This window comes from Pantherophis guttatus, chromosome 6 (genome assembly GCF_059756535.1).
Source record: "Pantherophis guttatus breed Tessera chromosome 6, ASM5975653v1, whole genome shotgun sequence".
NCBI classification, from domain to species: Eukaryota; Metazoa; Chordata; class Lepidosauria; order Squamata; family Colubridae; genus Pantherophis; species Pantherophis guttatus.
This window is the reverse complement of record NC_142068.1, coordinates 3,706,043-3,733,376: the sequence shown is the minus strand read 5'-3', so window position 1 is coordinate 3,733,376 and position 27,334 is coordinate 3,706,043. Positions and strand designations below refer to the sequence as shown.

Here is a 27,334-nt window from a genome sequence, read left to right as displayed (position 1 = left end):
ACGTTGGGTAATGGGCCCTGTGGTAGCCAGGGGTCACGGGTCTCTGAAGAGGCTCGTCCACACTGTGATGGAGGCCGGGCATGGCCTTCTTCCGGGCTTTCGGCGTGTTGGTCATGATCTGAGATGAGAAGAGGCAGAGATGAGAAAAGGAGAAAAGTTGGCCTGTTTAGGCTAGCATTGATTGGAAGACCACTTGGGGGGGTGGGGAGAGGAGGAGGACTGTGGGGGTCTTCGTGCTCTCTGAACTTGGTTGCTTTCTTGCAGACATCTCATGGCCTTACTGGGTAACATAATCAGGGAGAGGAGAGAAGAGAAGAGAAGAGAAGAGGAAGAGAAGAGGAAAAGAAGAAGAAGAGGAAGAGAAGAAGAAGAGAAGAGAAGAGGAAGAGGAGAAAAGAGGAAGAGAAGAAGAAGAAAAGAGAAGAAGAAGAAAAGAGAAGAGGAAAAGAAGAGAAGAGATGGAGAAGAGGAAGAGCAAGGGGACGAGAAGAGAAGAGGAAGAAAAGAGGAAGAGGAGAGAAGAGGAGAGAAGAGGAAGAGAAGGAAGGAGAAGAGGAAGAGGAGAGGAAGAGGAAGAGAAGAAGAGAAGAGAAAAAGAAGAAGAAGAAGAGGAAGAGAAGAAGAATAAAAGAGAAGAGGAAGAGAAGAGGAAGAGCAAGGGGATGAGGAGAGAAGAGGAAGAGAAGAGAAGAAGAGAAGAGGAGAGAAGAGGAAGAGGAATAGAAGGAAGGAGAAGAGGAAGAGGAGAGGAAGAGGAAGAGAAGAGGAAAAGAAGAAGAGGAAGAGAAGAGGAAGAGAAGAAGAATAAAAGAGAAGAGGAAGAGAAGAGGAAGAGAAGAGGAAGAGGAAGAGGAAGAAGAAGAGAGGAAGAGGAAGAGAAGAGGAAGAGAAGAGGAAGAGAAGAGGAAGAGGAAGAAGAAGAGAGGAAGAAGAAGAGAAGAGGAAGAGAAGGAGTACAAATGTGGGATATGGGGTGCTCTGTGAGCTTAGTTGCTTTCTTGTAGACATGACCCAACTACCGTAGGTAACAACATCAGTGACAGAAGTGAGGAGGAGGAAAGGTGGAGGAGAACTGTGAGGTCCTTGATGCTCTCTGAGCCTGGTTGCTTTCTTGCAGACATTTCATGACCTAACTGGGTAACATGATCAGTGCTACAAGGGAAGAGGAGGAGAAGGAGGAGGAGGAGGACGTCGACAAGAAGAACGTGGGGGTCTTTGGTGGCTGAGGAATTCTGGGAGTTGAAGTCCACACACCTTCAAACTGCCAAGGCCTTCAACCTAGAGGAACTGGGGAGCCTTCTAGTGGACCCCAAAAATCCAAATTAACTGGAAGAGTCCAGTTTGGTCTTTAGGAGAAAGGAGCGATCGGCCAGTCTTGTAAGCCACAGAGGGCCACAGGGTTGTGCATCAAACACACTACACTTAGGGGCAACAACCGTCTCTTTCCCCCACTCCAAACACTGGTTTTGCAAAGGCCCAGGTCTATGAATGTGTGAAGACTCGTCAGCAGGTACACGGAGCTTCGAAGCTCGGAGAGCCACCTCCCACTGACCGTGCGTTGAAAATATAGCCCGTGGAGCCTTATGGGCTGCGGAGTCTTGCCATTGTATGTACTTACTCCCAAATATTCGGTGGTCAGGAGTTTCTCTCCGGAAAGCTCACCCTGCTGGGCTTGTAATACTTCATCTTTGTCCAGATCGGCCTCCATGCCGTTGTGGTCCTCCTGCCACGAGAAAGCCCCAGAAAGAGTCATCGATTTATTAGATTTGATGCTGACTTTATTACTTTGTAGGTAACTCAAGGTGGTAAACGTAACTAATACTTCTTCCTGCTCCTCTTTTCCCTACAACAACAACCCTGTGAGGTCGGTTGGGCTGAGCAAGTGACTGGCCAAGGATATCCAACTGGATTTCATGCCTAAGGCAGGACTAGAACTCCCTCCCTCCTGGTGATTGGGCCAAAGTCATCCAATCGGCTTTCAAGCGTAAGGAGGGACTAGAATTCACCTTCTCCTGGTGATTGGCCCAAAGTCTCCCAGCTGACTTTATGTCCAAGGCGGGACTAGAACTCACCATCTCCCAGTGATTGGGCCAAAGCAGTGGTGAAATTCAAGTTTTTTTTACTACCGGTTCTATGGGCGTGGCTTGGTGGGCATGGCAGGGAAAGGATACTGCAAAATCCCCATTCCCACCCCACTCTGGGGCCAGCCAGAGGTGGCATTTGCCGGTTCTCTGAACTACTCAAAATTTCCGCTACCGGTTCTCCAGAACCTGTCAGAACCTGCTGGATTCCAGCCCTGGGCCAAAGTCTCCCAATTGGCCTTTTAATGCCTAAGGTGGGACTAGAACTCACCATCTCCTGGTGATTGGGCCAAAGTTTCCCAACTGGCCTTCATGCCTAAGGTGGGACTAGCACTCAATGTCTCCTGGTGATTGGCCCCAAATCTAGAACTCACCATCTCCTGGTGATTGGTCTAAAATCACCCAACCAGCGTTCATACCTAAGATGGGACTAGAACTCACCGTCTCCTGGTGATTGGTCTAAAATCACCCAACCAGCGTTCATACCTAAGATGGGACTAGAACTCACCGTCTCCTGGTGATTGGTCTAAAATCACCCAACCAGCGTTCATACCTAAGATGGGACTAGAACTCACCGTCTCCTGGTGATTGGTCTAAAATCACCCAACCAGCGTTCATACCTAAGATAGGACTAGAATTCACCGTCTCCTGGTGATTGGTCTAAAATCACCCAACCAGCATTCATACCTAAAATGGGATTAGAACTCACCGTCTCCTGGTGATTGGTCTAAAATCACCCAACCAGCGTTCATACCTAAGATGGGACTTGAAGTCACCATCTCCTGGTGATTGGGCCAAAGTCTCCCAGCTGACTATCATGCCTAAGGCAGTACTAGAACTCTCGGTCTCCCAATTTCCAGGTCAGCATCTTAACAACTACAGGTAGCCTTCGACTTACCAGAGTTCATTTCATGACTGTTCAGAGTTACAATGGCACTGAAAAAAAGTGACTTATAACCATTTTTCACACTTAGCAACCCCATGATCACACCGTCAAATTTCAGAGGCAACCGAGTCCGACTCGTATTTATGATGGTGGCAGTGTCCCGGGGTTATGAGATCATGTTTCGTGACCTTCTGACAAGCAAAGCCAATAGGGGAAGCCTGATTCACTTAACAACCATATTGTCTAATTTAACCACTGCAGAGATTCGCTTAACCCCCGTGGCAAGGAGTGTTGTAAAATGGGGCCAAATTCACTCAGCAAATGTCTCAACCTAGCAACAGAAATTTTGGGTCGTATGTCGAGGACTGGTTCTCACCATGAACTTGGGAGCACCTCTCAAAAGTGCTGAAAGTATCTTAAGCACACACGGATTTCCTCCTCACATTAATGGTCCCTGGCAGGAATTGTTCGCTGTGTCAGTTGAGACAGAGTGAGTAGTTCAGCTACATAACTACGCTCTGAATCACAAGAGATGCCAACAGGAAACAATCCATCTGCTTTTATGGCATATAACATTCTTGTACCTTTCGCAGGCTGGGAATCAACACTCTGTCCTGATCTAAAGGAAATTTGTGCTGCTCAAATTTAATAGGCGTAATGCATTAAATTGAGCATTGTGGACATAAGAAAAGTCAAGAGGCAGAGAACAGAAACCAGCCAAACGAATTCTCACCGAAGCCAGGCTCAAAACTGTGTCTGCCCCCAATAAAATCTTCCTTTTAAATCAGGGCTGGGGGAAGGTGGCCCTTTTATGATTTGTGGACTTCAACTCCCAGAATTCCTGAGCCAGCCATGCTGAGAATCGAAGTCCACCAGTCATAATGGGGCTATTAAATAAATAATAATATACTTTATTGTCAATTTATGTGTATACACAGTATACCCATACAACAAAATTCACTTAACACCCAAAGACTAGGTCCAACACACATAATCCCCAAACACACTCCCACCCACCACAATTCTCCACCCCTAAACCACCCAAACATCCACACAACAGACCAAGTTATCCATTACTATTAGTTATCATAATAATATAACTATTATTAGTTATCCATCCCTTTTACAACCTGTGGACTTCGATTCCCAGAATTCCTAAGGCAGCCATGCTGGGAATTGAAGTCCACAAGTCTTAATGGGGCTATTAGTTATCCATCCCATTTACAACCTGTGGCCTTCAACTCCCAGAATTCCTAAGGCAGCCATGTGGGCTCAGGAATTCTGGGAGTTGAAGTCCAGAAGTCAGAAAGGGGCCATCGTTCCCTACCTCTTGTTCTAAATAGATAAATGATATTGAGAAAGAAAGGAAGGAAGGAAGGAAGGAAGGAAGGAAGGAAGGAAGGAAGGAAGAGGAAGGAAGGAAGGAGGGAAAGATGGAAGGAAGGAAGAGGAAGGAAGGAAGGAGGGAAAGATGGAAGGAAGGAAGGAAGAAAGAAAGAAGGAAGGAAGGAAGGAAGGAAGGAAGGAAGGAAGGAAGGAAGGAAGGAAGAAAGATAAAGAAAGAAAGAGGAACGAAGGAAGGAAGGAGGGAAAGATGGAAGGAAGGAAGGAAGATAGAAAGAAAGAAAAAAGAAAGAAAGAAAGAAGGAAGGAAGGAAGGAAGGAAGGAAGGAAAGAAGGGAAGGAAGAAAGAAAGAAAGAAAGAAAGAAGGAAGGATGGAAGGAAGGAAAGAAGGGAAGGAAGAAAGAAAGATATAAAGAAAGAAAGAAAGAAAGAAAGGAACGAAGGAAGGAAGGAGGGAAAGATGGAAGGAAGGAAGATAGAAAGAAAGAAAGAAAGAAAGAAAGGAACGAAGGAAGGAAGGAGGGAAAGATGGAAGGAAGGAAGATAGAAAGAAAGAAAGAAAGAAAGAAAGAAAGAAGAAAGGAAAGATGGAAGGAAGGAAGATAGAAAGAAAGATATAAAGAAAGAAAGAGGAAGGAAGGAGGGAAGGAAGGAAAGAAGGGAAGGAAGGAAGATAGATAGAAAGAAAGAAAGAAAGGAAGGAAGGAAGGAAGGAAAGGAAGGAAGAAAGAAAGAAAGAAAGGTATAAAGAAAGAAAGAGGAACGAAGGAAGGAAGGAGGGTAAGAAGGAAGGAAGGAAGGAAGGAAGGAAGGAAGGAAGGAAGGAAGAAAGAAAGAAAGAAAGAAAGAAAGAAAGAGAGAGAAAGGAAGATCTAATCTGACCCAAGACACCTGTCAAGGCAGCAGCATTGAAAAGCTGCACCCCTAACTTTAAAGAGCAGATGGTTTGGGGGTTTCCAACACTCTAAAAACCAAGATGCCTTTGGACAGCTCCCCTTTCTCTCCCTTGCTTTGGATTCGGTGGGGAGGCACATAAACCACTTTGTGTCACAGGCTGAAATTCACATGTTCCTTGAACGCCCTCGGCACGGGGAGGGGAGGGGAGGGGAGAGGCTGACGGTTTCAGGATGCTACCGTTTCCTCTTCCTCCAACAATGCAGCCTGCCCTTCGATTGCACAATCCCACCTTTGCAACCTTTAACTTTCTCACATTCCAAACCCACCAGGTGCGTCAATAAACGATGGTTTGAAAGAGAAAACACACGGCACCCACGTATCTGCAAGGGATTATCCCATAGACCTGTAGCTTTTTTTAGAATGGTATGGCCTACGGATCACTTTTGTAATGCAAGGATTTGCCCGGAGGCCGTTAGAAGCAGAAATGTCAGAAGGAAGGTTAGATGCCGGCCGAATGCCTCTTCTGCACTGTTTTCGGATTCTCTTTAGCAAGTGCAGAGAAGAGCAACAACAATTAGGGAACTGGAGGCTAAAACCTATGAAGAACGGTTGCAGGAACTGGGTATGTCTAGTTTAATGAAAAGAAGGACTAGGGGAGACATGATAACAGTGTTCCAATATCTCAGGGGCTGCCCCAAAGAAGAAGGAGTCAAGCTATTCTCCAAAGCCCCTGAAGGCAGGACAAGAAGCAATGGAGGGAAACTCATCAAGGAGAGAAGCAACCTGGAACTAAGGAGAAACTTCCTCACAGTGAGAATAGCAATGTTCTTAGTGCCCTTTTGTTGTTGTTAGTTGCGAAGTTGTGCCTGACCCATCGCAACCCCATGGACAATGTTCCTCCAACACTTCCTGTCCTCTACCATCCTCTGGAGTCCATTTAAGCTCACGCCAACTGCTTCAGTGACTCCATCCAGCCACCTCGTTCTCTGTCGTCCCCTTCTTCTTCTTTTGCCCTCCATCGTTCCCAGCATTAGGCTCTTCTCCAGGGAGTCCTTCTTTCTCATTAGCATTTGGCCAAAGCATTTGAGTTTCATCCTCAGGATCTGGCCTTCGAAAGAGCAGTCAGGGTTGATCTCCTCTAGGACTGACCGGTTAGATCGCCTTGCAGTCCAAGGGACTCGCAGGAGTCTTCTCCAGCACCAGAGTTCAACGGCCTCCATTCTTTGGCCTTCTCAGCCTTCCTTGTGGTCCAACTTTCACAGCCAGACATTGCAACTGGGAAGACCATCGCCTTGACTATACGCACTTTTGTTGGCAGGGTGATGTCTCTGCTTTGTGCTCTTTTAGGTACTTACTATTTAGTGGTTTGTGCGCACCTAATCATGGAGGTTCTATTTACTAATAGAACTTACCGTTTTTACGCCCAGCTCAATCCTTCTCTTTTTACTCTGAGCCCCACTTTTATGTTGCTAAATGAGAAATTTGTTAAGTGAGTTTTGCTCCCTTTTATGTGACTTTTCTTGCCGCATTTGTTAAGTGGATCGCCACAGTTCTTAAATTAGTCTTGGTATAATGCCTTGGTAAGGTCACACTTGGAATATTGCATTCAGTTTTTGGTCGCCACGATGTAAAAAAGATGTGGAGATTCTAGAAAGAGGATCTAGAGAATCTAGATTCTAGAGAAGAGCAACAAAGAGGATTAGGGGACTGGAGGCTAAAACCTATGAAGAACGGTTGCAGGAACTGGGTATGTCTAGTTTAATGAAAAGAAGGACTAGGAGAGACATGATGGCAGTCTTCCAATATCTCAGGGGCTGCCCCAAAGAAGAAGGAGTCAAGCTATTCTCCAAAGCACCTGAAGGCAGGACAAGAAGCAATGGGTGGAAACTAATCAAGGAGAGAAGCAACTTAGAACTAAGGAGAAATTTCCTGACAGAACAATTAATCCGTGGAACAACTTTTTTTTTTTTAATTTGATTTATATGCCGCCCTTCTCCGGAGACTCAGGGCGGCTTACAAGGCGTTAAGCAATAGCCTTCATACTTTTGTATATATTTATACAAAGTCAGCTTATTACCCCCACAAACTGGGTCCTCAATTTACCTACCTTAGAAAGGATGGAAGGCTGAGTCAACCTTGAGCCTTGGCGAGATTCGAACTTGCAGTAATTGCAGGCAGCTGGTCTTAATAACCAATAACAGGGTGCCTTAGACCACTGTACTACCAAGGCTCTTGCCCCCAGAAGTTGTGGCTGCTCCAACACTGGAAGTTTTGAAGAATATGTTGGACAACCATTTGTCCAATTTAAAAATTTAAATTTTTTTTAAATGTTATCTAATTCTAGGTTTTATTTAATTGACCAAACTAAGTAATAATTTTAATTAGCAATTTTATGATGTTTGTGTGTCGATATTTTTCTCGACTTGAGTCCTACGGGAGAAAGGCGGTATAGAAATATAATAAATAAATAAATAAATAAAAATAGATAAATTTGTCTGAAGTGGTGTAGAGTTTCCTGCCTGGGCAGGGGGTTGGACTAGAAGACCTCCGAGGTCCCTTCCAACTCTGTTTATTCTATTTCTATTTCAAGTCACACGGTGGTTAAGTGAATCTGGCTTCCCCTGTCGACTTTGCTTGTCAGGAGGTTTCCAGAAGGAGATCGCATGACCTACGGGCACATGACACTGCGACGGTCATAAATGCGACTCAGTCGCCAAGCACCCGAATGTCATTCACGTCATCGTGGGGATCCTGCAACGGTCATAAGCGTGCAAAAAAATGGTCCCTTTTTTCACCGCCGTTGTAACTTTGAACGGTCACTAAGCCAACGGTTATAAGTCGAGGACTATCTGTATCCTGTTATCATCCCAACCATCCCAGCCAAGAGCTGCATCCGATGCTTCCAGAGGGGAAGCAGCAGAGGAACCCAACTGCCTTCCAAATCGTGAAAGGACCTGGCTTGCCAAACTCCCGATAAACATCTGTCTTTCTGCAGGAAATGAAAGCGCTCTCCTCTGCGGTTGTGGCTGTTGAACCCACGAGACACAACTTAGCACGTGGTGAGTCCAGAGATCCTGTCACATTACAATGGTCTGTGACGTAGAAGGGAAGAGGACCTGGGCTCCATTGTGGCCGTACATCGAGGACTATCGATATTCCATCGATTAACGAACTGTTCTCAGAATCAGACAATTTCTCCTCGCTTCTAGGTTGGGATTTCTCCTTAACCAGCTTCCGCCTGTTACTTCTCGTCCTGCCCTCTGGTCCTTTGGAGGACACGTTCCATCCTCTTTTCTCTGTGACGGCCCCTCAAGTAACTGTCATATTGAGGAACGTAGCTCATAAAATCATCTGCCACAATGTCCTACCTTGTCAATGACTATTTCAGCTTCAACCGCAATAATACACGAGCGCACGATAGATACAAACTCAAGGTAAACCGCTCCAAACTCGACTGCAGAAAATACGACTTCAGCAACGGAGTGGTCAATGCCTGGAATGCACTACCTGACTCTGTGGTTTCATCCCAAAACCCCTAAAACTTTAACCTTAAGACTGTCTACTGTTGACCTCACCCCATTCCTCAGAGGTCTGTAAGGGGCGTGCATAAGAGCACCAGCGTGCCTGCCGTCCCTCTCCTAATGCTCCCTTTAATTGTATTCGTTTTATGTATTCAATTCATGCTTATACTTATATATATTATCTAATACGTACTTGACAAATAAATAAAAGACTATCATCAGCTGTCCGTCCGTCCATCCATCCATCCATCCATCTCTCTCTCTCTCATCTATTTATCTATCCATTTCTATCTATCCATTTTCTCTATCTATCTCTATTGTTACTACCTATGTCTCTCTCTCTCTCTCTCTCCCTCCCTCTCTCTCTATTTATTTATTGATTCGATTATATGCCGCCCTTCTCCGGAGACTCAGGGCGGCTTACAATGCGTTAAGCAATAGCCTTCATACTTTTGTATATACCTGCTTAGTAGGGCTTTCGCCCACCCCCCTCTCTAAGCGGTGTTCTTTTTTATACAAAGTCAGCTTATTGCTCCCACAATCCAGGTCCTCATTTTACCTACCTCGGAAGGATGGAAGGCGGACCTGGTGAGATTTGAACTCGCAATAATTGCAGGCAGCTCGCAGCTAAGTGCTACTTAACAGCACTTTAGTCCGCTGCACCACCAAGGCTCTATCCACTATCTATCTATCTATCTATCTATCTATCTATCTATCTATCTATATTTTTTCTTTCTTTTTATCTTTCTTTCTTTCTTTCTTTCTTTCTTTCTTTCTTTCTTTCTTTCTTTCTTTCTTTCTTTCTTTCTTTTTTTTTTAAATTTGATTTATATGCCGCCCTTCTCCGGAGACTTAGGGCGGCTTACAATGTGTTAAGCAATAGCCTTCATATTTTTGTATATTTTATACAAAGTCAGCTTATTGCCCCCACAAACTGGGTCCTCAATTTACCCACCTTAGAAAGGATGGAAGGCTGAGTCAACCTTGAGCCTTGGCGAGATTCGAACTTGCAATTGCAGGCAGCTGAATGTTAATAACAGGCTATTAGTCTGCTGCGCCACCAGGCTCTTTCTTTCTTTCTTTCTTTCTTTCTTTCTTTCTTTCTTTCTTTCTTTCTTTCTTTCTTTCTTTCTTTCTATCTCTATCTATCTATCTATCTATCTATCTATCTATCTATCTATCTATCTCATCTTTATTGTTACTACCTATGTCTCTCTCTCTCTCTCTCTCTCTCTCTCTCTCTCTCTGAAATTCATTTGCCACCCATCTCATATCCAAAGACTCTGGGGTGGCTTACACCATATAAGCAGACTTAGCTCCTGATAGATGACCTGGAGGGTACCCACCCTGCCTGTTCTCACGGGGCGAGCAGAAACTATTTTGGCCAGGCAGTTCCTCCAATCATTGGGCTCCATATGCCAGGAAGTGCTTCAGATAATAACAAGCAGCACCTTGAAATGCACTCGGAAAACAATTGGTGACCAAATAGGCACACCATGGCACAGCTATCAATGCTTCCGTTATCCTTGGCACGAATTAATTTTCCAGGAATTTGATCCGGTCAGGTTCAATAAAATCGGCCAGATATCACTGTATGCTTAACTATCTGATCATTGATAGTTTAACTATCTGAAAATCCGGGCCTTTCGCCGTGCCCTAAAAACTTTTCTTTTCCATCAAGCAGGGCTGGCGTGAAACACCCCCCCCCTTTTTTAGCTCTTTTTAGCTTTTTAAGTGTAAATTGGGTTTTAATTGGATTGTTTTAAATTGTGGGCCAAAGCTGTATAATTCTTTTAATTGATTTTAAATTTTGTATTGGTTATGTTTTTTATCCTTGGCTGTGCACCGCCCTGAGTCCAATAGGAGAAGGGCGGTATATAAATTGAATAAATAAATAAATAATAATAATAAATAAAAGACAAATCGCCTTTAAGCTGACCTCTTCAGTGTGGGTGTGTTGTGCGTGTGAATGTGTGAGTGTGTGTGAGGCGCCCGGGTAGGTCACATGTCAGCTGGAGAGGGGCTGCAGTGTGGCCTCCCCCACCCCAAGGCATCCCACGATCCGTTTAACGATCTCACAATGGGGAGAGCCAGCATTGTGGTCGTTAAGTGAGGGCATCACGTGGGTGTCCTGCTTAATGACCATGAGCGACCACCATCATTCCGACCTCCGTTGTGGTCGTAAGCCGAGGACTACCTGTAATCCTGTGTGTCTACAGAGGTGTCCTCTGTTGTCCAAACGGGTAGCAAAAATCCCTGCCCCCCCCCATGCTCAGCTGAGCCGCGCAATCATCAGAGGCTTTTTTAAAAAAAAATTTAAAAGCATTTTTTCTACAACCTCTTTGGCTGAAAAAATGCTTTTAAAAGTTAAAAAAAAAAGCCTCTGATGATCGTGAGGCTCAGCTGGGATCATTAGAGGCTTTTAAAAGCATTTTTTTTTTTTTTACAACCTCTTCGGCTGAAGAGGTGATAGAAAAAATGTTTTTAAAAGGAAAAAAAGCCTCTGCCGATCAGGCAACTCAGCTGGGATCGTCAGAGGCTTTTAAAAGCATTTTTTTAATAACCTCTTCAGCCGAAGAGGTTGTAGAAAAAATGCTTTTAAAAGTTAAAAAAAAAAAGCCTCTGATGATCGTGCAGCTCAGCTGGGATCATCAGAGGCTTTTAAAAGCATATTTTCTACAACCTCTTCGGCCGAAGAGGTTATAGAAAAAATGTTTTTAAAAAGAAAAAAGCCTCTGCCGATCAGGCAAGTCAGCTGGGATCGTCAGAGGCTTTTAAAAGCTGGCCCGGCGGGAGGGGTGTATGCATGCGCAGCGGAGCTGAACTGGGGCAATGGCTCGCGTGCCATCAGAGAGGGCGCTGCGTGCCACCTGTGGCATGCGTGCCATAGGTTCGCCATCACGGCCCTATACCATTTCAGACAAATGGCTGTCCAGTCTCTTCTTGAAAACCTCCAGTGATGGAGCACCCACAACTTACCGTATTTTTCGAAGTATAAGACGTACCTACCGTTTTTGGTGAGGAAAAGAAGAAAAAGAAATCTCCCTCTGCCTCTGAGCAATTTTGCCTCGTTGCAGCAAACAGCCTGCTTTACTTTCATTTTCGTTTTCAGCATAGCTTGATTAGCACAAGGAAAAAAAAAATCTGCTCCCAGCAATTTACCTCCTTGCAGCAAGCAGCAGAGCAGAGCTCTGCACAAAAACAGCTGAGAGCAAATCAGCTGAGAGTCGGGAGGCCGATCCAATCAACTTGTGCTAATTAGGCTGTGCTGAAGCTAAAAGGAGCTGTTTTTTCTTGCTGTTTGCTTGCAAGGAGGTAAATTGCTGGAAGGCAGAGGCCGAAGGGTGGGGGCCAGTGGGTAGGCGGGGCTACATTCGATGTATAAGACGCACCTAAATTTTCACCCCCTTTTAGGGGGGGGGAAAGGTGCGTCTTATACTCCGAAAAATACGGTAATTGTCCTCACTGTTAATAAGTTTCTCCTTAATTCCAGGTTGATTCTCTCCTGGATTAGTTTCCATCCATTGTTTCTTGCCCTGTTTTCTGGTCCTTTGGGAAATAAGTTGAACCCCCCCCCCCTCTTCTTTGGGGCAGCCCCTCAAATCCTGGAAGACTGCTATCATGTCCCCCGTAGTCCTTCTTTTCTCTAGACTGCCCAAATCTAATTTCAGCAACTTCCGATGCTTTTGTCTCCAGGCCTTTCATTGTCGTAGTTCTCCTTCCTAATGGAACTTGCAAATCCTGCCTCCCAGGAAGAAATTAATTCCAATGAAGGACTGGCCCAGCCCAGCCCCATCCATCATCCAAGAGACACTCCATGTCACAGATCGCCTTCTAGGTCAGTGCAACTTTTTACAGGTAGTCCTTGACTTACAACACTTCATTTAGTGACCGTTCGAAGTTACGACAGCACTGGAAAAAGTGCCTCGGGACCGTTTCTCACACTTAGGACTGTTGCAACATCCCCATAGTCACAGTGATTTACGTTCGGAAGCTTGGCAACTGGTTCATATTTATGACGGCGACAGTGTCCCCGGGTCGCGCGATTCCCCTTTTGCGACCTTTGCCAACAATGGGAAAGCCGGATTCACTTAACAACCGGGTTACTAATTTGACAACTGTGATAAGAAAAGTCGTAAAAATGAGGCAAAAACTCACTTCGCAAACGTCTCACTCAGCAACAGCAATTTTGGACTCAATTGCTGTCGTAAATCAAGGAATACCCGTGTAGTCTGGGTCCGCAGGCCTATTCGTAGTTAAGGAGCGATGTGCTTTTCCGCGCAATGATTGCACAGAAATTACGTATATCATCACATTTTTTTTCCCAAGCCATTTCGAGAACCAATTCAGAAATGAATAAATGTAGAACACGCACTGAGCAAATAAAAAAACCACTTTTGTTACTCAAAGGCTCAAAATTCAAACTTGCTTTGCAGGTCCGCTCTGCCAATTAAAATTGGCGGCTTCTCAACAACACCAGCAGAGAAGTGGCTTTAATGTAAACATTGAAAAGTCAGTATTTTGTTTGACAATGAAGTAAGCCTCTCCTTTTCTTAGATGAATTATTTACCGACAAGGCAATACATATAATATTCTAATGTTCTCTTGAAGGATATCCCTATATAACCCATATTTTATTTTTTTCCGGTGACATCTGCAAATTTGACAGCTTCTGATTTTAATAACTGTGACTTAATCACATAAAGCATAATTACGTAATTCCATTTGTTTTTTTTTTGTTTTGTTTTTATTGGATTTATATACCGCCCTACTCCCAAAGGACTCAGGGCGGTGAACGGCCACAGAATAAAACACATAAATACAAAAAATTTAAAACAGAATAAAAACGAATTAGATAATTTGGCCGAGACAAATTTAAAATACCCAATAATTTAAAAACAAATTAAAAATTTACATTTAAAAGGGGAAAAGATTTAGACTCCAGCCCAAGTGGAATATTTGGGGTGATTAATGCAAACAAACGAGAAACGGAAATGAACGGAAACAGCAATGTGATGACAATGTGGCTCAGATGAGCCATGTTCTTAAGTTTTTTTTTTAAAAAAAGTGGTAGAAATTGCTTGTTTTAACCTTAAAAAGCCCTTAGCGTAAGAAGACGTCATCTATTGTTTGCATTGTTTTATTATTGTTCGCATTGTTTTATTCTCTGTTGTAAGCCCCCCGGAGTCCCTCGGGAGTTGGGCGGCATAAAAATGCGACTAATAAATAAATAAATAAATATCTCCCGTCTACAACGCAGCTCCTTTCAGCAGTTCCCAGAAGGCTCCACACCCATTTGCACCACTCAGGTGTCCCTGAGGACACAGGTAAACTTCCAAGTGGTCTCTAAAAAGGACGCAGATGACCAGCTGTCTGCAAGGAATATAAATCCTTCCGTTCCCCACCATTCAGTCAGAGCCGAAGAAGCTTCTTGGATGAGAAGCGAAACGTCTTCAAAAGAAAAACCAGAAAGTCCAGTTGCCTCTTGAAAGAAAAAACACCTTTGGGATTTGCAAGATGGCGGGAAAAACAGGTGTGGCTTTGATCCTTCCCCCTGGTCCTGCCATCTTGCAGATTTTGAACCATCCATACGTGGCCGGTGAGATTATTTTAGCAATTCTGGATGAGTGGCCATATCTGGCCCTTTGATTGGTCCCTATCCGGCCTGTGTGGATTGCTTCTATTTTGAAGGCAACTGTTATGTAAAGGTTCCCCTCACACATATGTGCTAGTCGTGCCCGACTCTAGGGGGCGGTGCTCATCTCCGTTTCAAAGCCGAAGAGCCAGCGCTGTCCGAAGACGTCTCCGTGGTCATGTGACCGGCATGACTCAACGCCAAAGGCGCACGGAACGCTGTTCCCTTCCCACCAAAGGTGGTTCCTATTTTCCTACTTGCATTTTTTACCTGCTTTCGAACTGCTAGGTTGGCAGAAGCTGGGACAAGGAACGGGAGCTCACCCCATTACGTGACAGAAGGGATTCGAACCGCTGAACTGCCGACCTTTCGATCAACAAGCTCAGCGTCTTGGCCACTGAGCCACCATGTCCCTGCTATCCATCTATCTACCTGTCTGTCTGTCTGTCTGTCTGTCTGTCTGTCTGTCTGGGTATATATATATATACATATATTACAAACTATTCTAAAAATACAAGTTCCAGGTATATTAGTAAAAAAAGAAGCAGACATACTGGGAACTCCGGAACTTAAGATTTTAAAATTTTAAAAGAATTAAAATTTTATTTTACTATTTATTTTATTTTAATAAAATTTACTAAAATTTTATTTTATTAAGCTTTCGTCAGCCATCTGCTGATATCGTCAAAGATATATATATTTCTGGCCAGAAATAGATCTATATAAGTCTCTCACTAAGCAGCATAGGGTAGCACAGGGCCTGCTGGCTGCCAGAAGAAAAAAGCCCAGAATCGAGTGGATGTGACTCCACCAAGCTAGGGCTGTAGAAAAATCTTGGCTACGTAGGAAAAACCTGGCTAAAAGAAAACAAAAACAAAAACAAAAAACATACATATATGTTACAGCAAAAGACCCTTCACATAAGCCTGATGATGGCAGATGAGATTCTGTCGAAATGTCGCTTCTACCCTTTTAGGGATATGTTCACAATTACACGGGAAGAAACCCGAAATATTAACTGTACACACATATATACCCGTGAAAACTTACATATATATATATATTTAATTTAGGTATCTGCATGTGGGCATGCCTACATACCCTGACAGCCCTTTGTCTTAGCCTTCCACAACAATCCCAGTTTCTCATGTGGCCACTTGGGAAAATTAGTTGCCCACAGAGATGATAAAGGCCAAGAAACTCTCATCTATCCTGAGATTATATCTAGATTTCCAAGGGTTTCGCATCCATACTCACTTCAGCGTTGTCTTCCTTTTCCTCGTCGTCAGACTCTGCGCTATCGTCCTGAGGCTCTTCTGAAAAGGAACATATAAATGCTTATAAATCAGCCAAAGAACCCCCTTTTTAATCCTAAATTTATTGTTTTTATAAATGGCTCAAGATGAGGAAGATCCCTAATTGTCCTTCCTCCCCCTATTTTCCCCACAACACCAACCCTGTGAGGTGGGCTGAGACTGATCCATAGTCACTCAGCCGGCTTTCATGCCTAAAGCGGGATTAGAACTCACCATCTCCTCTGGGACCGAAACTTTATAGCTGGGCCTTAAGATTGGAGCCATAAAGACGCTAAAATGAACAAAATGCCCTTTATAGATGTCTTAAATGAATTATTTGTATTATGCCACAGCGCTGGTGTTTGTTTCCAAATGCAGGTAGTCCTCGATTTACGACCGCAATTGAGCTCAAACTTTCCGTTGTTAAGCAATAAAGTTTCACCTCACTTCATGACTTTTCTTGCCACAGTTGTTAAGTGGATCGTTCCCAAGTTAAGTTAGTAACATGGTTGTTAATTGAATCGGGCTTCCCTGCTGACTTTGCTTGTCAGAAGGTCGCAAAAGAGGATCGTGTGACTCTGGGGCAGTGCGACGACCGTCATAAATACGAGCCAGTTTGCCAAGTGTCCAAATTTGGATTGCGTGACCATGGTGATGCTGGAAGAGTTGTTAAGTGTGAAAAATGGTCTTTTTAAAGCCATTTTTTCCCCCAATGACGTCGTAACTTCGAATGGACACTAAATGAACGGTTGTAAGTGGAGGGCTGCAGCAGAGGTGGTATTAAGCCGGTTTGCACCGGTTCGCGCGAACTGTTGGTGGAATTCTGGCCAAGGTCGCTGAACCGGTAACGATAGCCATGCCCCCGAACTGGTCCCCCGGTCGCTGCTCGCTCGCCCCGCCCGCCATGTTCGTCACCGCCATGTTCTTCGTGCACGCGCATCCCACTGCCTTGCAAGTCTAATGAGATGCGCATGCGCGAAGAAGATGGCGGCGACGGCAGCAGCTTTTTCTGCAACTTCTGTTATTTTTCAGCGGCCTGCGGCCAGCCACCACCTCTTTGAAAGCCACTTGCCTTCCAGACTCTGGACCAGCCGCCGCGGAAGGTAAGCAGCCTGAACAAAGAGGCGGTGGTGGGGGAGGAAGCGGGGGTAGGGCCGGGGCTGCTAAAGGAGGGGAAACAGGGTCGACTGGCGAAGGGAGGGCAGGGGTAGAGAGGTGGAAATTCCAAAAAATTTTCTAATTAAAATTAGAAATGGTGACTATAAAGAAGGTATTTTCTGGAAAATTTGGAAACCATTCGCGGACTATGCGCTGGGAAAATTGGATGCTTCGGTACCTGTACCCCGAGAACGTGGATTTTGGCGATCATGAGGATATATCCGAAGAACCAAATCTTCCTTTCTTATGTATAGCACAGGGCGAAATATTGTATATGTTGTTTGTAATGTTAGTAATTAAAAAAAATTATATTAAAAAAAAAAAAAAGAAATTCCAAAAAATTTCCTACCTTTTCCTGTGGGCGTGGCTAGGTGGGGGGTGTCATGTGACTGAGTAGGTGTGAGTGACATCAAGTTGGCCACGCCCAGTCAGTCACATGACCCACCCACCCCACCTACCCATGCCCACCGAACCGGTAGCGAAAATTTTTGACACCCACCACTGGGCTACAGGTAGAGAGATTTAGGAAAAGAGCTGCTGATTTGCAAAGCTAACGCAGGCACTGAAAACGAAGGATTTTTATTTCTAGCTTAACAGGACTAGCACCGACTGTTATGTGAACAGAGGGCGGAGCACGCAAGATAAAAACGATATAATCTGCTTTTAGGAAGCTTTCTTTTTAACGCTGAGTTCGTGTCCGCCTTTCCTCTCACCTGATTGCAACTGCTTGATTTTGATTTTTATTTCTTTACATTTTTTTTTTTTTAAATTTGATTTATATGCCGCCCTTCTCCGGAGACTCAGGGCAGCTTACAATGCGTTAAGCAATAGCCTTCATACTTTTGTATATTTATACAAAGTCAGCTTATTGCCCCCACAAACTAGGTCCTCAATTTACCTACCTTAGAAAGGATGTAAAGCTAAGTCAACCTTGAGCCTGGCAAGATTCGAACTTACTTTAATTGCAGACAGCTGGTGTTAAATTACAGTGCCTTGTCTGTAGAGCTATCTAGGCTCTCTATCTCAGGCTCTCTTCCTTCCTTCCTTCCTTTCTTCCTTCTTTCTTTCTTTCTTTCCCTTCCTTCCTTCTTTCTTTCTTTCCCTTCCTTCCTTCCTTTCTTTTTTTTTTTAATTTGATTTATATGCCGCCCTTCTCCGGAGACTCAGGGCGGCTTACAATGCGTTAAGCAATAGCCTTCATCCTTTTGTATATTTATACAAAGTCAGCTTATTGCCCCCACAAACTGGGTCCTCAATTTACCTACCTTAGAAAGGATGGAAGGCTGAGTTAACCTTGAGCCTTGGCGAGATTCGAACCAGCAGTAATTGCAGGCAGCTGTGTTAATAACAGGGTGCTTAGACCACTGTACCATCAAGGCTCTTAATACATTTGACTTTTGATTAGTTTGTCAAAGTATAAAACACAAAGAAAAACTAAAAAAAAAGGGGGAGGGAAAAGAAATACAGAGCAAAGGGAGAAAAGGAAAAAGGCACAAACCATTTCTATAACAATAAGCCTATCTAATTAACCAAAACAAAATCAACGTTTCTTTTCTTTTTTCTTTCTTTTTTTCATCGCAAGCACAACATCCGGAAGCAATTTCAGAATAGGAACAAAGTTAGATTATCTTCTCTTCTTTGGATAAAAGAATCAATTTGTCCATCTCTGCTTCTCTTTGCTGCGGGGAATCGTATATCAATTTTTTTTTTTTACCTGATTGCAGCTGCTTGATAATGAACTCAATCTGCTGGATCATATCGGCATTTCCTTCCTCGATGTAGCATCGGAGAATGTCTTCCATTTCCTGCACGGGTTGCAAAACAAACTTGTGTTAGTTGATCCGAGGGATGACCCGGCCTGGGGTCATTTTTGCCGGCCACGCACATAGGCCTGGGGGATGGGGGTGGGGGCAGGCAGAGGGGCACACCCAGCAGAAGAGGTCCTGTTTACAGAACAAACAGAAGGTGAATTCGAAGGGGCTGCCCCAAAGAAGAGGGGAAGTCAAGCTATTCTCCAAAGCACCTGAGGGCAGGACAAGAAGCAACGGATGGAAGCTAATCAAGGAGAGAAGCAACCTAGAACTAAGGAGGAAATTTCCATTCAGCGAGAACAATTAACCAGTGGAACTACTCGCCACCAGAAGTTGCGGCTGCTCCAACACTGGAGGTTTTTAAAAAGAGACGGGACAGCCACTTGTCTGAAATGGTATGGGATCTCTTGCTTGGGGTTGGACTGGAAGACCTCCAAGGTCCCTTCCACCTCTGTTATTCTGTTAATTAATTAATTAATTTATTTAATTGAATTTCTATACCGCCCTACTCCCGAAGGACTCAGGGCGGTGCACAGCCATGAAATAAAACACATAGATATACAAAATTTAAAATCAAATAAAATGAATTAAATAAATTTGGCTGAATTAATCCCATAATTTAAAATACCCATATTTTAAAATACAGTAAAAATTTAAAATTTACACTTAAAAGGGAGAAGATTTAGGCGAGGCCGGCTTGATGAAATAACAGCGTTAAGGACTAGGGGAGACATGATAGCTGTTTTCCGATATCGGAGTAGCTGCCATAAAGAAGAAGGCGTGTCAACCTATTCAGAGAGCACCAGAAAGCAAGACAAGAAACAACGGATGGAAACTAACCAAGGAGAGAAGCAACCTGGAATTAAGGAGAAGCTTCCTAACAAGTGAGGACAATTAACCCGTGGAACAGCTTGCCACCAGACGTTGTGGGCGCTTCATTAGTGGAGGTTTTTAAGAAGAAAACTGGACAGCCACTTGTCTGAAATGGTATAGGCTTGAGCAGGGGTTGGACTAGAAGACCTCTGAGGTCCCTTCCATCTCTGCTATTCTGTTAAGGACTAGGGGAGACATGATAGCAATCTTCCAGTATCTCAGGGGCTGCCCCAAAGAAGAGGGAGTCAACCTATTCTCCAAAGCACCTGAAGGCAGGACCAGAAGCAACGGATGGAAACCAATCAAGGAGAGAAGCAACCTGGAATTAAGGAGGAATTTCCTGACAGTGAGAACAATTAACCAGTGGAACAGCCTGCCACCAGAAGTTGTGGGTACTCCATCATTGGAGGTTTTCAAGAAGAGACGGGACAACCATTTGTCTGAAATGGTATAGGGTCTCCTGCCTTAGCTAGGGGGTTGGACTAGAAGACCTCCAAGGTCCCTTCCATCTCTGTCATTCTGTTACTCTGAATGAAAGCCAGCTTCCTTGGATACAGGGATCTCATCCGCAGCATCACAACCAGTATTTCAAGCCAGGGACCAGTGGTGCAATTTCCCCGGCGTAAAACAATAGCACTGAATGAAGGTTACACTGAGGTTACTATGGTTTTGATGGTGAAAAAGAAGAAGAATGAGACCACTGTTTCTCAACCTTGCCAACTTGAAGATGTGTGGATTTCAACTCTCAGAGTTGCCCAGCCAGGCAGGCTCATTTCAACCCTGAGGATCCAGATGGTTATGGGGCAAGACTCTGGAAACTGCTTAGAAAGGGCCGTAAAGCACTGCAAAGCGGTATATAAGTCTAAGGGCTATTCCATCCTTCTTTCCTTCCCTCCCTCCCCTCTCCTTCCTTACTCTCATGCCCAACTCCTCTCTTCCTTCCTTCCTCCTTTCCCTCCTTTCTTCTCTCCCTCCCTCTCATTCCCATCTCCTTCCTTCCTTCCTTCCTTCCTTCCTTCCTTCCTTCCTTCCTTCCTTCTGCCATGATGGTGTACTGGTTAGAATGCAGCATTTCAGGCTAATTCTACCCACTGCCAGCAGTTCGATCCTGATCGGCTCAAGGTTGACTCAGCCTTCCGTCCTTCCGAGGTCAGTAAAATGAGGACCCAGATTGTTGGGGGCAAGAGGCTGACTCTGTAAACTGCTTAGAGAGGGCTGTAAGGCACTGTGAAGCGGTATATAAGTCGAAGTGCTACTGCCCTTCCTTCCTTCCTTCCTTCCTTCCTTCCATCCATCCTTCCATCCATCCATCCATCCATCCATCCATCCATCCATGGTGGCACAATGGTTAGAATCAGTGGTGGGTTCCTCCTGGTTTGGTCCGGTTCGGCCGAGCCGGTAGCGGTGACGATATGACGTCACCGAACCGGTTCTCCCCCCCCACCCTCCCACCCCCCCACGTTATTCTTACCTTTTATTTGGTCCCACCCCCAATCTATTGCTGCCTCCTGAGTCCCAGCTGATGACTAGAGGGAAAAAAAATGTTTAAACTCTTGCTGGGGGGGCTTCAAAGGGCCGCCCTACAGCTGATCAGTGTTAAAAGCAAACAAATAAGTCGGGTCGTAAGTGCGAGGACTGGTCGTAAGTGCGAGGACCTTCCAGAAATGACTCCGACCAGCTAGCCACGCCCACCTAGTCACATAACCTCCAAGCCACACCCACAAAATAAGCCACGCCCACAGAACCGGTAGTAAAAAAATTTAGAACCCACCCCTGGTTAGAATACAGTATTGAAGGCTGACTCTGCCCACAACCAGGAGTTCAATCCTGATTGGCTGAAGGTTGACTCAGCCTTACTGCCAGTGGTGAAATCCAAATTTTTTAAACTACTGGTTCTGTGGGCGTGGCTTGGTGGGCGTGACAGGGGAAGGATCCTGCAAAATCCCCATTCCCTCCCCACTCCTGGGGGAAGGATATTGCAAAATCTCCATTCCCACCTCACTCCTGGGGCCAGCCAGAGGTGGTATTTGCCGGTTCTTCGGACTGCTCAAAATTTCTGCTACCGGTTCTCCCGAACCTGTCAGAACTTGCTGGATTTCACCCTTGCTTCTGTCCTTCCGAGGTGGGTAAAATGAAGACCCAGATTGTTGTGGGGGGGCAATAGGCTGACTCTGTAAACCGCTTAGAATAGGGCTGTAAAGCAGTGAAGCGGGATATAAATCTAAGTGCTATTGCTGTTCTCTTCTATCCCTAAGTGAACAGTTCACAGAGCAATTCCCAGAATTTAAAAACAAAGAAAGAACGTGAATAATCAAGGAGCCTAGATAGCTCAGCAGACTAATGCATTGTAATTTAACACCAGCTGTCTGCAATTAAAGTAAGATCGAATCCCGCCAGGCTCAAGGTCGACTCAGCCTTCCATCCTTTCTAAGGTAGGTAAAATGAGGACCCAGATTGTGGGGGCAATAAGCTGACTTTGTATAAATATACAAAAGGATGAAGGCTATTGCTTAACGCACTGTCAGCCGCCCTGAGTCTCCGGAGAAGGGCGGCATATAAATCAAAATAAAAAAATTTTTTTAAAAAAAATTAAATATATAAAAATATATTCCAGCCATCCTCCTGTCGGGAATTTTGTTCCGGCTTGCATGTTTCCCTCTGCACCTCTAAATAAGATTGCCTTCAAATTCATGTCCAATAAAAGGCTTCTCTTGCAGAGGGCTGTTTTGTCTTCTAAACAAAACGACAACCCTTTCAAATCCTACAAACGACCGGGCGATGGAAAAACGTGCCATTTGAGCCTCCCGTTAAACCCCCCCCCCAAAAAAAACCCTGGGTCTTCAGAGATAGCCTGGGAGAACAAGCAAGGGAAGATAAGTATCGCAGGAAAGTGGACGGCATCATCCATCAGGCTCTGAAAACGATCCCACATAATGGCCGAGAAAGTGAGAACTGGACGCATCGGGGCTGAGATATCAGCTTCTGTACAAATCGGAACAGATTCCGGGTTTTTTTTTTGTCTGCCGTTTAGTGACGGGAAACTTATCTTTCCTAAATAGCCGGCAGCATTTCTGCCGGGCGGACGATTTATCGCCTGCCCCATTCGTCACGACGCATGACCAAAATAACAAAATGAAACCCGCAAAGCTTTCAAGTTGCCACCCGCCATCTCTTGCTTTGACTTACAATTCGATCACGGTTCAAAACATTGTCAAGTCAAGTAAAAGACCCAGCAGCCTCAGAAGGAAACAAACAGGAGTCATCTACTATATACAGTCTAAGCACTGTAAGAGGCACCACGTAGGATAAACGGGTTAAAGACTAGCAGAATTTAACCATGAACACCGATTAGCAGGTAGAAAACAGGATGAAAACTCCTTAATTTCACAACACGTGGACAAACTCGACTATAGTCCAACTGGGAAACTGTAAGGATCCAACACCAAGCCAAGTCCAAAATACGCCAGACAATTCCTGGAAGCCTGACACGCAGAAATATCAGCCATCAACAGGCACATAGGGAGAAACAACGTCTACACACCGTTGAAAAGAGACAATGAAAAATCCCAAAAGGAAACAAAAAAAAAGCAAAACACCTCTTTACCAGGAATCCAGATAATCAGAGATTAACACCAAGATTTTATTTATTATTTATTTATTCAATTAATTAATTTTTATACCGCCCTTCTCCCGAAGGACTCAGGGCGGTGAACAGTCAAAATAACATATATATAAAATGTGAAATAGAAGCAATTTAAAATAATTAAGCCAATTTGGCTCATCAGTTAAGTTAAGATCTTCAGAATAAAATTTAGACAATTAGAAAAATTTATGCCAGCCCGGCTTGGTGAAACAGAAAGGTCTTAAGTGCAAGACGGAAAGTACAGAGATCTTAATTGACCAAACTAAGTAATTTAATTAGCAATTTTATGATGTTTGTGTGTCTATATTTTTCTTGACTGTACACCGCCTTGAGTCCTACGGGAGAAAGGCAGTATAGAAATATAATAAATAAATAAATAAATAAATCTGGGATCATTTTATCCCTGGGGGTATCCTGTTCCAAAGGGTAGGTGTCCCCACAGAGAAGGCTCTCCCCCTGGGAACCACCAGTCGACATTGCTTTAGTGACAGTACCCCGAGAAGGCCCACTCTGTGGGAGCGTACTGGTTGGTGGGAGGTTATCAGTTGCAGAAGGTGGTCTCGTAGGTACCCGGATCCTAAGCCATGGAGCACTTTAAAGGTAAGAACCAACACCTTGAAGCGCACTCGGAAGGCCACTGGGAGCCAGTGCAGCTCGCGTAGGAGAGGTGTTACATGTGAGCGCCATGTCGCTCCCAATATCACCCGCGCGACCGCATTCTGGACCAGTTGGAGCCTCCGCGTGCACCTCAAGGGGAGCCCCATGTAGAGAGTGTTACAGTAGTCCAGACAGGAAGTGATGAGGGCATGAGTGACTGTGCATAAGGAGTCCCGATCCAGAAAGGGACGCAACTGGCGAATCAGGCGAACCTGATAGAAAGCTCTCCTGGCCACGGCCGTCAAGTGCTCTTCTAAAGACAGCCGCGTGTCCAGGAGGACATCCAAGTTGCAAGCCCCCTCCGTGGGGGCCAATGTCTCGCCCCCCCAGGAACGATGGTATCAGCTGGCTATATCGGAACGCCGGCAGCCACAGCCACTCGGTCTTGGAAGGGTTGAGTCGGAGCCTGCTCCTCCCCATCCAGATCCGCAAGATTAACACCAGACCAACAATCAAGAAGCAGACAATACCCCAATCAATGAAAATATCAACTCAGACAAACAAGTAAGAATCAGAACAGAATCTGGATGGGATCTTAAAGGTCTTCTCGTCCAGCCCTCTGCTCAAGCAGGAGACCCTATACTAGTGATGGCTAACCTTTTTGCCGTCACGTGTCGCAAGGGGGAGGGGTCGCGCGCACAGGTGCCCACACCCATAGTTCAATGCACCCCTCCCACCGTGTATGCATGCGCGATCCCCCTGCGCTCTCCCCGCTTTTGGTATGCGATGGCACGGTGGGCCTGGTAGGCCCGTTTTTCGCCTTCCTCAGGCTCCAGAGGCTTTCTAGGAGCCTGGGGAGGGTGAAAACGGCCTTCCCCACCACCCCCTAGAGGCCCACCGGAGGCCGGAAACAGGCAATTTCCTGACTTCCGGTGGGACCGTTTTGGGATGGGGAAGGCTTCTCTCCTTCATTAGTTTACAATGGCATAATCAAGGAACTACCAAGACCACTCCCACTAACACTGACAAGGCAAGCCAGTAGTATATAAAATGAGAATAAACCCCACTCCCTTCTAGCACTGATGATGTTACCTTGTGCACAGTCACTCATGCCCTTGTTACCTCCCGGCTGGACTACTGCAATGCTCTCTACATGGGGCTCCCCTTGAAGAGCACTCGGAGGCTCCAACTGGTCCAGAATGCGGCCGCGTGGGTAATTATGGGTGCAACTCGTTGCGCCCATGTAACACCTCTCCTGCGCGAGCTGCACTGGCTCCCGGTGGTCTTCTGGGTGCGATTCAAGGTGCTGGTTACCACCTTTAAAGCGCTCCATGGCTCAGGACCTGGGTATCTACGAGACCGCCTTCTGCCACCGATAACCTCCCACCGACCAGTTCGCTCCCACAGAGAGTGACTCCTCAGGGTGCCGTCGGCCAAATTATGTCGGCTGGCAACACCCAGGGGGAGAGCCTTCTCTGTGGGGGCACCTGCCTTTTGGAATGAACTGCCCCCCGGACATATGCAAGATCTCTGACCTCCGAGTTTTCTGCTGTGCTCTTAAGACCCTGCTCTTCCGACAGGCGGGGCTAGCTTCATAATTGAGTTTTGAATTCTTACATTTTTGGGTTTTTTAGCTAATTGGTCTTGAATGTAATACTTTTAATAATTTTTACATTTAAATTGTGATATTTGTATTGTGTTTTTACCTGGCTGTACACCGCCCCGAGTCCTTCGGGAGAGGGGCGGTATAGAAATAAAAGTATCCTATCCTATCCTACCTTGTAATGAAATGTCTATAAAAAACAACCAAGCTCAGGGAGCACCAAGGATCCCACAGTGCCTATTTAGCGTTGAGAAGATGATGCTTACACCGTTTAGGCTGTGCTATGAACCTATATCAGTATGGTGTTCACACAAGGTATTAGATCAGGCCAAAACAGAGTTGCAACCCAGCTTTTGTTTCTGCATGTTGTGTGAACCAGGCCGCGATTAGCCATCATGCAATATATTTATTTGGATGCTGCACGGCATGGCAATTGTGGTGGATTAACCTGACTTTGGAGGGTTGTACAAACCCAGGCTGAGTCTGTTTGACACAGAGGGAAACCATGTCAGACCTGCGGCAGGGGATAATGGGACTTCGTCACCTTAGGAAGTCCAGTTTGGTAGATGGCCAGGGATGAGCAAGGAGGTGGTTTACAAGTTTAAAATAGTTTCTACGTAGCTGGTTTTTGTGTTTGGCTGCTGTTAGTCTAGCCCAGTGTTTCTCCACCTTGGCGATGTGAAGATGGGAGGGCTTCAGGCCCCAAATTCGGGCTGGCTGGGGAATGCTGGGAGTTGAAGTTCAGACAAGTTGCGAGGTTGAGAAATGTGGGTCTGGCCCATTGAATCTCGAAGAACCCTTTGGCCTCTTACCATCGCTTGAGCTTCGTCTCTTATGGACGGAATAGCAAGGATACTATAAAGGGCTCCGTTTACATAGGGATGAATCTGCAACAAAGGAGATTAAATTAGCCATCATTCAAAGGGGATCGGCCCCTCATCTATTCCTCCCCCCCAAGGTCTGAGGACTCAAGCAAATTTTTCAGAACAACTGATGGTGGTGGAGGAGGAGGAGGAGGAGGAGAAGCTGAAGCAGAAGAGGAGGAGGAGAAGCTGAAGCAGAAGAGGAGGAGGAATTATTATTTATTTATTTATTTATTTGATTTGATTTGATTTTTATACCGCCCTTCTCCAACAGGACTCAGGGCGGTGAACAGCCAAGATAAAACATAACATATAAAATTTAAAAGCAGTTTAAAAAACATTAAATAATTTCGGCCCTCAATTTAAAACAACCCAGTTAAAACCAATTTCAAATTAAAACCGAAAGGATGGGATTAGAGGAGGAGTAGAAGCAGAAGAAGCAGGAAAAGGAGGAGGAGGAGGAGGAAGAGAAGCTGAAGCGAAGAAGAAGAGGAGGAGGAGGAGGAATTATTAGAGGAGGAGTAGAAGTAGAAGAAGCAGAAGAAGGAGGAGGAGGAGAAGAAGAAACTGAAGCAGAGAAGAAGAAAAAGAAGAAGATCATCATCATCATCATCTTCACAGAATCCAGATGATATTATGAGATTTAAAAATTTCATGTGGCCCTGAGAAGATTATCAGCCAGAATCAAGACATCCAAGATCAGGATAATTGGGATAAGCAAGACATGCTCGGTTTGGTTTTCCAAAAACCGGTCCTTTTTCACCAACCCTTGAAAATTATCACCGTGGCAGTACCTCGTGGTTCTCGTGGCCAAGGAGATCCGAGAGAACTTTGAGAATCTCGTTTGCAATTTTCACGCACATCTTCTTCCCTGCGGAGGTTCAAAAGTTAGACACAGGTGCCAGGGGTCAACTCCAAACAGCCACCCATCCACAAAAGACCTCAGGATGAGTAGAACAGCCATTAAATACATCATAAATTAAATACATCAGTCCTAGAAGAGATCAACCCTGACTGCTCTTTAGAAGGCCAGATCCTAAAGATGGAACTCAAATACTTTGGCCACCTAATGAGAAGGAAGGACTCCCTGGAGAAGAGCCTAATGCTGGGAACGATGGAGGGCAAA

The 27,334-nt window shown here is 45.0% G+C and overlaps 1 protein-coding gene across 2 annotated transcripts in view; it reads right to left on the bottom strand.

Annotated features, from left to right (window-relative positions):
• The window catches only part of ARMC9 (armadillo repeat containing 9), a 138,813-nt gene that overhangs the window by 33,641 nt on the left and 77,838 nt on the right, over positions 1–27,334 (bottom strand). For both annotated transcript variants that reach the window (XM_087872020.1, XM_087872019.1), the window contains 6 exons: positions 27,003–27,079; positions 26,158–26,232; positions 18,533–18,623; positions 15,623–15,681; positions 1,619–1,723; positions 3–118 (listed from right to left, as the gene is read on the bottom strand). In XM_087872020.1, coding sequence (XP_087728146.1) covers positions 3–118; positions 1,619–1,723; positions 15,623–15,681; positions 18,533–18,623; positions 26,158–26,232; positions 27,003–27,079 — 523 coding nt within the window. The remainder of the gene's footprint in view (positions 1–2; positions 119–1,618; positions 1,724–15,622; positions 15,682–18,532; positions 18,624–26,157; positions 26,233–27,002; positions 27,080–27,334) is intronic.